We start from the raw sequence: 16,798 nt of genomic DNA on the forward strand, positions 1-16,798 counted from the left end.
CCCCAGGGCCCGGCCCGGCGGACGGCGGGGGGCGGCCGGCGGCGGGGGGCTGGTCGCGTACCCCAGGCTGAAGCTGAAGATCATGATCCGGGACAAGCTCATCCGCGACGGCATCAACCTGAGTAAACCGCCCTACTCCAACAAGGTAAGGGGGTCCCTGCCGGCCGCCACCCCGGGAGGAGCCGTGGCTGTCGGGCGTGGAGGAGTAGCGGGGCGGCTGGGCTGGAGATGGGGGTCCAGCAGGGCCTGGTCTCGCCTCTGCCATGTACCGGTGCTAAGTTTCTCCATTGTAGCGTTTTGGAGGGCAGTACGGTAGGGATTGAGCACCAGCAAGGTGTTAAGAGTGGTGGGGCCAACAAAGGTCAGATCCACCAGCACTTTTTGGCACTGGTGGTACAGCATGGTGCTGTGTTTTGGTTTCGCCTCCCTTTTTTTTTTCATTAACCGTTTCTTTTAGTCTGGTTTAGTTTGAGGTGGGAAAGTACAAATTGACAGGATGGTCTTAATTGTTTGGGCGTTTCTTTGTCTTTTCTGTAAAACTTTTCCATTGTGTTCAAGAGGGATGGCTGCTCTCATATTTTGCTAGTGGTCCTGTTTTAGTCAGTTTCTGTTGGTGAAATGGCTCCTGAAACAACAGGTCATCTGGCTGGAGGAGGAACTCCAGCAGCTGAATCCAACTGTTGCCTGGATTTATTTGCTGGGAGATGGTAGTGACTGGTCAATGTCAAAACTATTCATCAGGCTCCAGCACAGGTCAGTCAGTCTCCAGGATGCACAGTCTGCTGAAAGACCAGAAAAGGGTACATCTCAGTAGAGTCCATTCCAGGCTGATGAAGCCTCAATGCTTACCTAATTCTTATCTTTTGAAAAGGTTATAATGTAAGATTCATCAGTTTTGGAAGTTTGAAATTGTTTTGTCTGAAATTTTTGGTAGGTTTCCTGCTGAAAATGTAATATGCAGAATAAGTAAAACAATAGATTAAAATTAATAATACCGTGGAGAAGAAAATTATTTGTGGAAGAAACTAAGGTACTATAATGCATGGGGGTTTAAGAGTTCAGGGTGAAGTGTTTCAGAGTACTTTGATGACCCAAGTTGCCTATATTTTCTTCAATGATTTGAAGTCTCATTTTTCAGAAAGACCGAGCAGGTGATGTTGACCTTGAACTTGTGGGTACTTTTTCCTCTCTGAAATGCTTATGAATGTATAGAAGCAAGGTGATGGTGAGGGCTGCAAGTCCAGGTTTACAGAAATTTGAGGAATTAAATTTGAGAATGTATTATCTGCTGTCATGGACATGGCTGTGAGGATAATGGGTAAAATTCAACTTCGATAACATTGTGAAGGTGCAAATAATAAAACTGCAAATTTCAGTATTCCATTTTTTTAACATCTCTGTGACAGAAGCCCATAGTCACTTCTCAAGTACAGCACAGTTGTCTGGTTTGGGATATTTATTTGTTCCCTTTTCCTGAGCTTCTGGCTGAGGACTTGGTAAGAGATACTATGTCAAATTTAACACTCGTGAACATGGTCTAAGTACAGCATCTTCCAAAAGTTACTGTGTCATTTTGTGGAGATTCTTTCCCCCCACGCTTTGGAGTAACACATCATTAGATTGAAATTACCATTACATGTTTGAAATAAAAGAAATTCCATGGAAGTTATGGCTTGTCAGTGTAGCTGCACCACATTGCCACCTCCACAGCTATGTTTCACTTCTTCCATTTGACTTTGTGTGTGTTCTTGGTTACCAATTCAGTCTTTCCAAGTGGATCATCTGCCTTATCTCTGTGGTATTTTAAAGTTGTGTAGAAGTGGCACTTTGGGACATGGTTTGGTGGCAGACTTGGCAGTGCAGGGTGATGGATGGACTCAGTGGTCTTAAAGGTCTTTTCCGGCTTAAATGATTCTGTGATACTCTTCCATGGGAATTGTAAAATTTATAAGATGCCAGCATATGACATCAAGGCAATTCAAATCCTTGGCATTAATTTCTTCTTTACCTCAATTTATTTTAATTTGATGGGTCTGATAATAATGTGGATTAACTGTCAGGACAAGCTTGACTTACACAGAAAGCATCAATCAGCTTTAATTTTTAAAAATCTAAATGTAATATTTTGAAATACAAAGAGAAACAAAGTTTACTTTCCTAGGATTTTTTTTTCAGGCTGTGGTGTCAATGTATTTATTTTGGATAATAAATGCATATAACATCATTTTTTACAATAACAGAAAAAACTTTTCTCAGTGTGAATCATTTCACATTGTAGCATGTTGTAAGAAAGCATAAAGCTGGCAAGATTTGAGTGTCTGTTGCTCAACATGCATTATTCTGAATGCCACCCACTGTAGCAATCTATCTCCAAAATGGTTTAAAGTAAATAGCAGAAGATCACGTCACTGTACATTATTCATTGGATGTTGTTTAGAGCAAAAAAGATGAAATACTGTATTTTTGCATTTGGGAAAGAGACATGTTATAGCAGCATCTCTTAAAAAAAAACCCCAACAAAACCTAAAAAATCCAATAAAGCCAAACTTTAGAAAATTGTGGGTATAATTTAAGCATTAGAGTTTTATATAGAACATACAGCATATGTATAATATACAGGCTTCTGCATGTCAAAAAAATTGAATATATTTTCTGCAGCACACAGGATTGAAGAATCAACTTGATGTTTATGTCATGTTTTTTTTGTATACATTTACCACTCATCCTTGTCATGTGGACATTCTGAAGTGAGGCACTAGACCACTGACCTATCTGCATTTCTGGTTGTGCTGAGCTGCATACTAGTCTTCCACTTCCATGGCTTACATGGAGAATGCCATCTTTTCTTCTTAATAGCTATGCACAGAACTTAATATCTATGAAAGGAGGAGCCTGCTGGTGTGTAAATGTGTGTACATGTACATCTGTATATGCATTTCACTTGTTTCCTGGGGAGTACTTCTTGGACTCAGTTAAGAAGTTCTCAAACAAGATTTGGTGTTTTATTTTGAAACATCCCTGAGAAATGAAGTGTTGCTCCTCTGGCTTCTTCAGAGTCTTTTGCTAGTTGGCTGAGCTGTAAACATGTCAAAAGATCAAAAATTAATATTGTATGTGGCTGTGGAGATGTTAAAAGCTGTCTTTCCTTTTTGCTGTAGTTTCAGATGAAAGGTGGAACAACAGAGTGGGCAGAATAGAAATCTCTTGCTATGGTAAATTTTAGTTTAACTTAGTTTGATTTCAGTCAGCAGAAATGGCTAACAGCTACTTAGCAGAGCTTAATATAAATGCCTTCAAAGACGTGCAGACTTGGAATTGAAGCCATGTGTGTGGGTGACATCAGACACAGAGAATTATCATAAGCCATCTTGATTATTTCCATGGAGAATTTGAATGAGGCCTCACCTCCTTATATTGTATCCTATGTGTATTTCAGGTAAACCAAGGAAGATAACTAACTGAGGAGAATTCCAAAGGAGTCAGATTTTATTCCATGCTGGTAATGCTCCATAGTACTCAAAGCTTTGTTTTAGTTTTTTCACCAAGCTTGCTATTGCTGGCTGGTAGACTTAGGAGTCTCCCATGTCTAAGAAATTTCTTGTGGAGGTGATGGGATTTAATGCCCTTCAAAAAAGAGCCTATGGCCAAGTGAAATATCTTGTCATCTTGAAATATCTGCTCAAAAATTATCTTTGATGGTTATAATTTTGTCATTAATTAGGAAGTGAATTATGCACAATGTAGAAAGACTTTTAAAAGTCTTTTGCCCCTAGAAGTTTTGGGAAATTAATGGACAGCAGAAGGAAGCAAACATGAGCAGACCCCCTGCATTACAGTGAAGATGAATGTAAGAAAACACAGTGCTGATCTGAACCAGTGGGATCTGAGAAGTATAGTCATCAACCTTACACAAAACCACTTCTTTCTTTGGTGGGCTTATGCCAGAATGGATAATGTCCATGCTGGTTTGAGAAGGAGTAAAGTCACTAAATGTCACTGTGGAAGAGAGAGCAGAGGAGCATTCAATTTTGTCAATAAAAGGACAAGTAGGGTACCTTGTTGTGGAACATGCCAAGAGAAATTTAGTACTCTATTTATCTTGAATATAGTTTAAGTGACATTTAATAGTTTACTGTAATTTCATTATTATTTCTAATTGAAATAAATGGCCTGACCTATATCTTGAAGAATTTTATTCAATTTTTCATCTGCATAGAAGTGCAAGTACATTAAAATATGCATGCATTAAATCTCCCACACCAATTAAGATTATTTGCTTAGCCTCAGTAAAGTTATAGTCATGGAGATTTCAATATTTATTAGAGAGAATAAAACTGTAGTGTGACATATGTACGCGTACGTGACCTCATTGTCACTCACTGTGCTCTTCATGATTATCAGCATGCTTGGAAAACAAACACTAAAAATTCAGATGCATGAGATCATAATCTCAAGAGTTCAAGCAGATGTAGAAAAGTAAAATGTCAGACCCAAATGAGTATCTGCTTAAACACCCAAACACATTCTTTTTAAGTTATGTGCTGATAATATAGCACAGATTTGTGGTTCTGATTAAGTCTTTGTTTAATCCTTGCCACTACAAAATGAGGAATATTTCACAAAAGTTAAGTTGTAAGAGGTAAAGAAGCCAGCAATACTGCTTTGAAATACACTGGTTCAAGCTGGGGCTGGATAGTGTAATCAGTACTTTAGATTTCTACAGAAGTGAATTCAGCAAATTAAAAATATTGTGCTTTGAAGAAATGGCAACACTCACCTGTACTGGAATTAAACATGAGCCTTTTTCTAAAGACCTGGCTGCTTTAGAATAACTGTATCAACTCTGATTAGCAGAGCGTTCTCAAATATGCCTTGGGGAAAGCTGCCTATTGACAGAAGTACTAGTGCATTAAGTAGTAACAATATTTTCATGGCAATAAATTAGCAAAGCTACAGGCAATGTTCAGGAAGTGAAAAGGTATTTTATATAAGATACCACTGAATTTGCCTTTGACTTCACAACTCTGTTTTCTTTTAAAGAAAACGTAGCACCTCATATATTTGGCAGCTGTTTCAAAGTCCCAGTTTATTAAACTCACAGAAAACAAACTGGAAAAGATCTTCCAATCAGCCTATTAAAGCAAAATGTTGCAGAATGTGAACAATACAGTACTATATTCTATTTGCATTTGAATTGTTCCTGAATATTTTAAAGTGTATTCAATCTCCTCTGGAAATGTTGAATGCAAATCTTCATGGATTTCATTATTTTTCAGTTAAGAGGGAAAGAAGATTTCATTAGGGTACATTACAGGTGGAGTTCTGAGAGAGAATAGTATCAACTCCACAGCTCCTTGACCCCTTTCCACAATTGTGTTAAGAGTAATTTCTGAGCTCTGATCGAGGTGTGGGCTGGCAGAGGAGCTGTGTGGGACTGAGCAGCTGCCCTGCAAGGGGAATCCTTCCTACATCCTCCACAAGGCTCTTAAGTTTGAAGGAAAAGCTAAACTTAAAGGTTCCTGGCAAAAGAGAAATGCCTAGCCTCTGGTAGTTCCTTGAGGGCTTTTTCCTTCCCCCAAAAGTCTTCATTCAGTCAGAGCTCTGTAGCGCAAAACTGAACTGATTTTCCCCACCTACTGTGGGGTTTTGTGTAAATACTGCACCTCAAGGGTGTGACAAAAGTCTGTTTACCAGTTTCACTTCCATACACTGATAACCTGTCTTGTTTTAAGTAAGTTTGGTGATCCTAAGTCTTTCTGAAATGTAAATGCGTTTTAAGGAAAATATTTATATTCACAACCCTACCCCCACCCCCATAGCTTCTGCCTCTGCCATGTGTAGGATGATTAAGCCGACACACATAGCTACACATGTGGAATACAAAAAAACCCAAGATAATTTTTCACCAAAGAAGTAATCTTGTGAGCCATGTTTCTGGTTTTGCATATGACCAATATGAATATCTCACATTTTCCATAATATGGGCAGCTGTGTCCTTGATTTCTGACATGGAATCGAATAATTTGTTTAAAGTCATGACAGATTTTAGACAGATGAGGACCCACTGCTGCAGTGTCTTTGTCTATTGCCTTTGGATTAAGAGTAAGCTTCCTTATGTGTAAGTAACAGAAAAGTGATCAAGGAATGACTGGTGGCATGGCTGCATGGCAATTATTTATGTTTGTTAATTCTCCATGTTAGTTATATCCTGTGTGCATATGTCATTCTGGAGGGTCCCTATCCACTAAGGTGTACAGATCCAAACATAATCTGAAACATGCTAGCAGCCATTATGGAGTTTTTGATAAGTGCAGCAGAGAGGTTTGAATTTATAGGAATAAATTATTGTAGATTAGGAATAAATTTATTGTATCACTTACAGGAACTCGCTTACTGGCTTGAGACTCTTCTACAGCAGAAGAGGATGGAATGTGTTAATACTAGAATGTAGGTTCAATGTTTGAATTTCTTTCTTTGTCAGTTTGAATGAGCCCCTCTGCTTGGTGTTTGACAAAGCTATCTGTTCAATCTCTTTGTCTAGGCTAATATGACATCTCATATTGATGTGCTTATCTTGACAAATGTGGTGGCTTGTGCACCCTGCAGGAATCATCTTTTATTAAAAGAGCACAGCGTGACTATGTTTAGCACTGCCACATTATTTTGGGAATGGCTGTGCAGCAGGAAGGGGAGATTCGGGTGAACCTTCCATGGCTCTGGCAGTCTGAGAGACAAGCTGGTCCAAAGCTGTCTCCCGTGACTCATCCAGCCTCTTCAGTTTGTTACTTTCAGATAGTAAAAAAACTTTTCTTATGATTTTGCAAAACAAAAAGAAGTGACGTGTCACGTGAAATGCAAGTATAAGGGCCTTCAAAGAGTATCTCATCATTCTCACAAACTCAGCAGGATGGGAATGACAGTGATTCATGCCTCTCGCGGGAGCCCCGTTCTTCCAGTTGGTCTCATTCCCAGTGAAGTCAGTGGGGGTTTTGCGAGGGATTTCATTTGATGCTGCTTTTTGAGTGAGGTGTTCAAATTTAAATCAGCTAACAAGCATACCCTTACAGGCTGTAATTGTGGTGGTGGACAAGAACAGGATTACATGAGTTTAGAATGGTAAATACAACAGTAGCATGAAAAAAAATTAGAAATGTTCAGATCTTTAAGTATCACCTTTAGCAGCTCAAACAGTAGTGAGGCAGACTTTTGAACATAGATCTTACAGGTCTGTGCTAGATAAATATTTGGTAATATTCAAACAATAAATGTTTGGTAAATATTCTCTGAAATCTCCACTGATGTGTATTGGTTGAAGCTAACATAGTCGTTTACAACTGTCCTCTCAGTAACTTAAAATCAGGGAGAAATAGCAGTAATGTATGGCAAATAAACCTTATAAGCAGGTACAAATGTATGTCTTCTACACATTTGGGATTTTTCCCAGAATAATTGCATTAGTTTTGAGGAAAAACACCCTGGTGCAGGCATGTGGTGTTATCACTGCACATGATGTCAATCTTTTGGGGAAATTAAGTCTGGTTCTGATGTCTGTGCCTCAAAAAATACACAGTAAACTAGGCCTGGTTAAGAAAAGAGCTAAAAAGCTGGGAAAAAACTGCTTGTCTTTCAGTCAGGGCCTGAGGGAAGCTTGTACTGTTTTGGTTTTTTTCCCCAGAGTTAGTTAAGTGGCCACTTGGCCATGCTTTCACATGCACAGAAGGAAATATTTTTATTAGGAGAAAAAGGCATTGAGAGCTTCGGTGGCTGAGTTCTGTAACTAAGCTATTCATGCTGTGAAGAAGGCCAAAAGCCAGTATAAACCAAAAACTTAGTAAGTATATTCCATAGAGGAAATAACAAAACAACCTTCAGACAAAACTAGGAGTGTGTGCCATTTTTGCATTAGTTTCCTTAGTTTGTTGATAGAGAAGTTTGCTGGAAGTGGTACCTCTGTCTTTGGGCTCCATATTTCCCAGCCCTTCCCAGAGCCTTCTGTGTACCCCAGAGCTACCCATTCCCTGACTTCTCCAAAATTATCTCCCCAAAGTCTGCCTCAAAATACACTATCTTCTTCCCTAAAAACAATGTTTTTCCCACCTAAGAATATACATCTTTTGCCTTTGGTCTCCCTAACATTTTTTTCTCCTAATGTGCATTCTGTATGAGTTTCATTCCATCTCCCTCTCCTGCTGCCCAGTGTCTCAGGCTGCTGTTTGGATCGTTCTCTCTCCTCTCTTTTGTTCTAATGAGAACAGAAACTTTCTCTCCCACTCAGGAGAGCAGGGCAATCACTTCTCTGCCCATTGTGCTCAGTGTCCCCAGCTGCCTTCCCACTGACTTACACAGGTGGCTGAACCCAGATTGTTCTCATAAATGAAAGCTCTGAACTTTGATGTTAAAAATTTCAATCTTAAAACTGCCACAAGAAGCAGTCATCCAAAGTTCCTCCAGCCCGTTTTGTGGCAGAAAGAAGGGATTGATCTAGGAAAAGGAAGATGTATAATAGCTTTTGAACTGGTGTATGGGACTGATTTGGTCTTTTTGAAGCAGGACTCAATGTATTCTTAAAAAAATAAGTTTTAACCTCAATACAAAATGCCTTCAATGCAAAAATTTTGAAAGGCTTTTCTTTTTTACTTAATTATCTCATTCTAATAGTATGATAATAATAATTGCTTCTAATTGCAATATCTCTGAATTCTTGTCCTGTTGTTTTTTGTTTGCCAAATGTTTTTCTTGAGATTTTATTTAAACCTTTTCTACTTATAACTGCTTGTATTGTACTGCATTAAGAATTTTTATAGAAATGCGTCTCTGACCTCTTGTTTGCCTCATAGTTAAGGTTTCCCCCTAAATATCCAGTAATTAGTTTAGCAAAGGTTTTTCTGCAGTTAGGGAATGAAAAGTACCAGAATAAAGAATCATCAAGACTATCATAGGTCTTCATGTTCTGGTTCCTAAGGTAAAAATTTCAACCTAAATATAAGGGCAAATGGCTATTTCAGCCTCTGAGTCTGCATTCTTGCTCACATCATACCAAACATCAGAAGGGGATCTCATTTTAAAACACTAACTTGTAGAAACTAATGGTGGAAATTGAAATTGCTAACCAAATTTGTTCCTTATAAGGTATTAACATTTAAAAGAGGAGAAGAGAAAACAGAAAATAAGGAAATGGGACTAAAACAAGAGTAATTTTGATTTAACCTGCTGTTTTCATGTGAAGAAAACTTATTGGACTTTACTGTGATAACTTCTAAATAAGATTTTGCCAAGAGAGTGTTTCAGAGAGAGCATTTTCACATGCACTTACTATTTGAACAGTGTTAAAAATAATGCTCTGTAGTTTGTGGAGTAGGATGGAGCAACAGGAAGTTTGACAAGAATACCACTAGCTGGTCTCTGTCCAGCTCTAAAAATTACACACAGTAGGGACATACTTCATAGAGCCAATGATTAGAAGTGATAAAATGTGTATGTGTCATTACCAGTAATGTCAAAACCAAACAAACCCCCCCAGTCACTCATTTTGTATCCCTTCAAGAAGTAACATTTGTATCCCTAGCAAAGGTTAAGACAAAATTCTTCAATATTTCTCAGGCTTGTGGTCTAAAACCTCTTAGTTTGAAGCAATGTTGAAAAATTCTCTTTTCAGTAGTGTTTTGGGTCCTGATGCAATAGTTCCCCAGGAAATTTTTTGTTCTCTGTGCCATCAAGTGAAAGGAAGGGAGCTTATTTGCTATCAGGCAGTGATGAGAATCAGCTAAGCCAGGCTTGCTCCAAAGTGCTCCCAGGCTGGTGGCCTCAGTGCTCATTTACTTCTATAAATATGAGTAGCACTGCATAACCTTGAGTTGTGTGGGAGTATTTTTTCAAGGGAGTTTTGCTTGCAATGACTCGTCATAGGTAAGTTTTATGCATGTTATTGAAAACAAGGATTATCATAATAAGAGATGTTCTGAATCTCTTGTGGAGGTTGTCTTAGGCTGATACTGTAGCAAGTATGTACTGCTTTGGGTGTTGTGCTTTTTATACAACATTGTATTGCTTATGAAATTGGGTGGCTTTCCTATGAGATTCAGTAGCAGGTATTAATTCACCTCTATGAGAAGTTGTAAAGGATTGAGGTATTTCCCTAAGGAATTGTTTCATCATAGAGCTGGAAACACACTTAAAAGAAAATTTATATTTTTAACTTGTGTGTATTAAAAAGAACTGCTTATGCAACCACTGGATTCATTAAGTCAGTTCCTATGGTGTCTCTCATGAAATAAACTATTGCTGTATATCCTTCCTCTATTTGTGTGTGATGGGTTTGGAAGAAGCATGGTTTTGCCTAGGTTTTTATAGAATTTGTTTTATAGACCTCTTAGTGGCTGAAATTGAAGTAATAGTTAATATTATTGATCTCATTTTGGAAAATAAGGCAGAAATTCCTTTGTGCCAAGTATATTTCTTCCTACAGGGACAAGGAAATGTGTATCACCTTCTCAATAATAAGTAGCAGCTTTGTACTTATAGTGAATATGAATTAAATTCAAGGTGAAGGTAGTGAAGGAATTTCAAGAGCTTATTTTCCTTTTCTTCTCCTTGTATCTCCTGTCATGTTTGCAATGGAAAACTATTTTTCTGTAATTTGAATTTGCCATACAACTAGACAAGAACAATGTGATACTTTTTCTTAGCGCATTCTGACTTTAAAGTCTTCCTTTTATTGTTGTTTTTGCTGATAGTTTGTGCAGTATGCAGTATGAATATGTGCTTCATGTACTTGATAGTTTTTCATTTCATAGTTGTCTAATTGAAAGTTTGCATGTGTTATTTCTAGCTAAGTGCTAGCTTTGGTTTGCCTTCAAATCAATATGGGTATCTAAATTCTGCTCTAAATTTTTAGAGTTGGCATCCCAAAAATGATTTCAGAATGACTCGGTTGCTATCGTTAGCACCTTGTTACTTTATCCATCTCCTCCCAGAACTTATGTGCTCTTTGGTAGCTTTTGTGGGTTGTTTTTTTTTTTTTTTTTTTCTGCTACCTTTTTTTTTTTTTCCTTCTTCTCTTTTTGATCTGTCTTCCTTTATTTTAGCACGTGTTTGTCTTGCTAAGTGTTCCATTTACCAAAAAAAACCCCTAATTTTCTCTAGACTCTTTCAGATAGGTACCTGATTAGTAATTATCTACTGCTGGTTATGTTTATCTCATGGACAATCATAAACTAACAGAGAAATATTTATGGGTTTAATATTACATGGGTTTTAGGGCATGTATGAATATTTAAAAGCATTAAAAAACCCCTAAAACTAAAACCTGAACAGATTACAGAATTGAATTTTTTTTCTTGCTGTACTTTTTTGTGGTCTGCTCATTAGCTGCTTGAAGGTGAGACCTGCAGAATATGTAATAGTATGATGCTGGGTAAATAGGTCTTAGGTAGAAGCGGAAATTTCTGCATTTTAAGTGTGATCAGTTAGCATTTCTATAGTAGGGTTTTCAAATTAAAAGCATATTTACACTAGATTCTGTCAGGTTTGTAGGCTGTGGCCATTACTCCCATCATGTGAGTTAGTGGAAATTTTGCTATTGATTTTGTTGGGAATGAACTGAGGGTTTTGCCAAGGAGCTACAACTGTGCTTTCAAAGTACTAAATAAAAAATGTAACCATTATGGTTTCTGATTGAAATCTTGCCTAGATTTAAATAGTTTTTAGAGCATATTTTTATTAGCTGTTATTTTCACGAGCTGGTAAAGTCCCTTCTCCTGGGAATGAGCTGCTGAGATTGTGGGTGCTCCTCCCCCCCACACTAAATGTTGTCAGCCAAATGCTGTTAAATAAATCTGTACCTCTTTTTTCTGCTTGCTTGCCTTTTTCTCTTTCTTTCTCGCTCCCACCCAACCCTCCCCTCCCCCACCATGCCCACCCACTTCTTTTCTTTTTCCAGTTTAGAGGCTCTTAAGTTGTAGCCTGTCAAACAGTCTGGTGAAATTCTGGATAGTTTTCCATTTTTCAGCTAGAAGTTAGGGAATAGAAAATGTAAGAATGAGATTTTTTTTTTTTTTTTTTGGTACATCATAAATATTGAGAGGTCAAGGAGTGGAATAAATTGATCATGTAATTATCTACTGATGATATATATCTTGTTCAAAAGGATTTTTAACCTATTTAAGAAAAATAATTCCATATTTTAATTATTGGTGACTTCCTAGACTTAAACTGCCTGGGAGGAGCAAAACTTGGAAAGGTGGTATGAGCTTTAGTAAAGAAGGGTTTTTTCACTGTGGGTTTGTATTGTGCTGTTCTGAAACTGTATCCCCTGAAAATGAGATCACTCAGACTTTGGTGAAGGGGTGGGATTTGTTTGGAGATGAGTATATTGGTTTGCTTTTGTGTCTGAGCAATCCTAAAGGTGGAAGTGTTCAGAGGAGTTGTTGGCTGTCTGCCCATGTGTTCCATTGCTTTTTCTTCAGAATCTATGGTTTCTGCTTTCTTTTCTGATAAATACACGCATTTTTTAGACTTGTGAGTCCATTGCTTGTGCTCATGTACACCATCAGCCTGGAAAAAAAAAGCCCTGAAAGGGTATGCTAATAACACCCTAAGGATGTTTTCTTTCTATATCCCCAAAACTATGTATAAAGAATATTTAAACTCTGGCTTTCCAAATACTGTCAGTGTCTTTTAAATACAAGAAAAAATTGGAAAAGAAAAGTGTATTTTTTTTCAGAGGTTCATGTTTAAATCACAGTTCTGGATGTTGTTTAGACAGCATGCAGCTGAAGAATGTTTCTTGCAGTTTTATATAAGCTTCTTTTTTTCTCCTGTACAAATAAGTGGTGGTGCTGCATGGAAATGTGTATTTCTAAATACCAGAAAAAGGACTGAAAATGGTTCAGCCATTTTCATTATGTTCCCTTTCAATGTATCTAAGATTTGACCAAGTGGATGTTGCCTGAGTTGTAAAAATAATTCTATTTATGTGACATCAGATTTACATAGGAAGTTAAATGTCCTGCTGCTGTTCAGCTAATTGGTAGCTCTAACCCTTGAAGGTTTTTGTGACTGAAATACTTGTCTAATACCTTTGAGTAGAGGTGACATACTGGTAAGTATTTTTTTCCTCAACCGTAAGCTGGATTTTGAAACTGGTGACTGACAAGCAGTTGTATAACTTTTCAAAGGTCACATTACTGGTGATCTTAATCTTGGCTATTAATTGTTTGACAACATTAAACTGTCTTTGCTGTTATATTTTTTTTTCCTGAATCTTCCATGCAAGTTTTAGCTTGTTAGTTTTTGCCATGTCTGCCATGGTCATGGAGAATATATGTTTTTGTCTTCTCTTCTGGTGACAAGCTTTATCTGCTCAAGGATGTTACTGAGTTCTACTTAAAGATGTTTGCTTAACTAATAAAGATGATTCATTAATTCTCCTTTTAGGTTTTACTTGCTAGGTCAATTCTGGTTCTTTGAAGCTGGTCCCCTCCCTTGTTGGACTGAAGGGCTGTGGCTACTGAATCCCACTGCGGCCTTGCTGGTGTGGGGCATAACTCTTTGCAGTTGGCAATTTGGTTTGTTTTCCCCCATATGGCTGTTATCCTTTTCTAATGTTGTGATACTGTGGATTCATGCCTTGGATCCAGAAGTGGCCCTGAGACCTTGGGCAGCAGAGCCAGATGTTTAATTTACATCATTGGTGTATGCACTGCTTTGTGGTCAGTTGTGCTTTCTTGCTGTTGTCCCTGATGAATAACATTCCTGTATTTACCAGGCTCTCCCTCCAGTGTAAGCCATTTGGAAGTCTAAGCCTGTTTTTCTGTACACTGATGCTCTAGCTAGTTGAATGTGGTCTAGTGATATAAAAAATCATTCTATTTCTCTACCCATATCAGTACTAAAACCAGTGATTAATGAGGATAGCCCCCTGCAAAACTTGTCTTGATATCTCTTTTTGTGCTTGTAAAAATACATTTTACTCATATTTTGTACTCATTTTTCATTTTGATTTATACTATGCTTCTCTAATCCAAATGTCTAATGAAACAACATCAAAAGATCTATTGAAGCTAAGATTTTTGGCATTCGTTTATTTCTTTTTTTGTGGCAATTTTTTGTCTGGTATACAAAGAAATTAGGTTGAGTTGACATAATCAATTCTAGACAAGTCTATGTTGACTGTTAAACATCCTGTCACTTTTTGATTAATGAAACAGAAGCATTTTTATGTGGGAGGGTTAATAAGTATTCTCTGTACAGCATAAAAATCTTGTTCCAACAATACACATTTGTTTAAACCTTCTGTTATCTTCCTTTACCCAAAATTTCACTGCTCTTGGTCACTTACACCACCAGTTTTGGGCAAGGGTAGCATGTTTTCTTGCTGAGCAGCAGCCCATCTCCTTGCATGCAGTCTAGATTTCTGCCCATGCTGTGATCATAAACCCAGCCTTGTAGGCGAGGGCCTCTGCACAGCTGTTAACCCCTACGTGGGTTATCATGTTAACAGAGTTAACCCCTAGGTGTTAACAGTGTCTGTCAGAGCCACCTGTGTCCTCTGTGTTTCAGCTCCTGCTGGTTTTCTGGTGGGTAGAGGGAACTGAGGTTAACTTTGTTCTTCTGCTCAGACACTTTGTGCCTGAGCAGGATTCGTCTGTAGGTGCTACAGGAATGTGTGTGTGCAAAAGCAGAGTCTGCAAAGGATTTATGCACGGTATAATGAAACCTTGCACAGTAATTTCATCAGGGGAAGGGATGTGCTGCTGGAAGGAATCAAGTTCCTGGAAAAGCCCTGGACAGTTGAAATGCACAAGCAAGAGAAAAGAAAGCCAAAAATGTCACTCTTGTGTTTCCTCAAGACTTAGAGAAATGGAAGGGATAAATGAGAAAATCCCCATGTTTGTATCTCTGTGGTGCTGTATATCTTAGTCCCTATTGTATAATCAGCAGATCTTCTGTCTAATGCAGTGGGAGCCCATGCAATGTCTTTGAATGTTTTCTGCATTATCATCCTAATGGACTGAATATGTTTTGATTCACAAATGCAGATCTTAATGAGAAGGGGGCAAGCTAAAGCATACTGGAGATTTTTTTCTTAATTGCTGAACCACACATTCATCTATTTATGTGAACTTTGGTGTTTTCAACAGTTTATTTTTAAATAGCAAACATTCTTAAATAATACTGATGTTACCCACTTTCACCACAAAATTCCTGAAAACAAACAGTTCAATATGTTGCTTTTAGGGGAAAAATTTTGCAGTTGCTCCTAGCCTGGAGCTTTGGGGAAATTAGGAAATAACTTAGAGGGAGTTATAAATCTGTTTAAAGGGGTTTGTAGATTAAAGAATACTTTTTCAACCATGACAGTGGCTCCTAATAGGTTGTTATAGAATAGAATGTATAATCTCATGATATAGAAATTACTGTGTTGAAGCTGGGAGATGTAGGGGTGGGTGGGGAGGAAAGGAAAAGAAAGGGTGAAGAGAGGAAAGGCAAAGTGTAGTTTTTACCTTGTTCTCTTCAAACTCTGTCCCTGGAGGTTCTGCAGGAAGGATCTGCAAATTGTCTCTTACTGTTTGTTTGTTTGGTTTTTTTTGGTTTGTTTTTGTTTTTTTTTTTTTTTTTTTTTTTCAGTATCATTAATTGAGGAAAACCCTCACCAGAATAAAAAGCAATTTTTATTGCACACTAAAATACACTTCAGTGACCAGTTGAAGCAGACAATGACACGAGTATGTAGGTGTGGAGGAATCTTTCTGACTTAGCAGCTGGTTTATTCCTATCAGTCATCCTAAGAGAAGCTCTGCAAGATCGTCAAAAGTGTTTTTCAGTTTTATTAAACAGAAGCTGTCCTCTAATTTTCAGCCTTCATTTATTGTAGATTTGGTTTTCATATTTTAGAAAATATTCGTGACCTGTTTAAGTAGGGTATTGCGTAACAATACACTGTGCCCTGTGCACAGTCTCCAACATGGGTGTGTGTATCTCCTTGCATGAAGAGATTAATTGCAGGAACAGTCCCCATTTGAGGGATAGCCCACACTCACAGCACAGTAAGAGCAGGTGTATCTATTCAATGCCTTTGTTCTGATAGCTGAAACAAGGAAAGCTCTCCTGGTCTCTCCTTGTTCAAATAGCCCATAACCTCAAATATTCTGATATCCCTTTCCTGCTAATATCATTTAAATCTGAATCAGAGTTTGTTTCAGAGTTTTTTATCTAGTATTTTATGAATGTCTAGCTAGTATACACTTTGATATCTCTAGAAACATTAAAGTCTTTTCCTGTTATGAGATATTTAACTTTCCTGGTTTCCTTTCCACCTCTCCTAAAAATAAGCATATGTTTATAGAAGCCAATTTTCTTTTTATTACTGAGGAAATGCAGTAGATTGCTCAAGTAATGTGTAAACATTTTATTTTTTGTTTCCTGGGTTTCTCTTGTTTTGTTTTCTTTCTAAAATTATATACAGTGTTTCACTACTTTGTAGAATATTCCTGACAGTGATGTAGGTGGTAAGTTATCCCAGGTGTTACAAGTTGTGTCTTGAAGTGTTTAATTAAAGGTCCAAATTGCATGTATACCACTGCTGACCTTTTCAGTTTTTGCTTCTGGGACTTAGAACAGTTTTTTTTAATTGGCAAATTTGGTAGCTGCATGTATTACATAAACAAGCAGGGGTGCCAAATCTGACCCTTGATGTTTTTAATTTTTTATTTACATATCTCAAAGCAACTACTACTATCCTTGCTCCTACTGCTTTCTTAGATAAAGTAAGAAAATTTTGTAAAGTCAAATTTGCAGG

At 37.7% G+C, this 16,798-nt stretch overlaps 1 protein-coding gene across 3 annotated transcripts in view; it reads left to right on the top strand.

Moving 5' to 3' along the window:
• Nucleotides 1-16,798, top strand: part of SASH1 (SAM and SH3 domain containing 1) — a 535,689-nt gene that overhangs the window by 690 nt on the left and 518,201 nt on the right. For all 3 annotated transcript variants that reach the window (XM_041423458.1, XM_041423463.1, XM_041423459.1), the window contains exon 1: nt 1-145. This exon is cut by the window's left edge and continues 690 nt beyond it. In XM_041423458.1, coding sequence (XP_041279392.1) covers nt 1-145 — 145 coding nt within the window. The remainder of the gene's footprint in view (nt 146-16,798) is intronic.

This window comes from Onychostruthus taczanowskii, unplaced genomic scaffold (assembly GCF_017590055.1).
Source record: "Onychostruthus taczanowskii isolate IOZ18803 unplaced genomic scaffold, ASM1759005v1 scaffold78, whole genome shotgun sequence".
In the NCBI taxonomy this organism is placed as follows: domain Eukaryota; kingdom Metazoa; phylum Chordata; class Aves; order Passeriformes; family Passeridae; genus Onychostruthus; species Onychostruthus taczanowskii.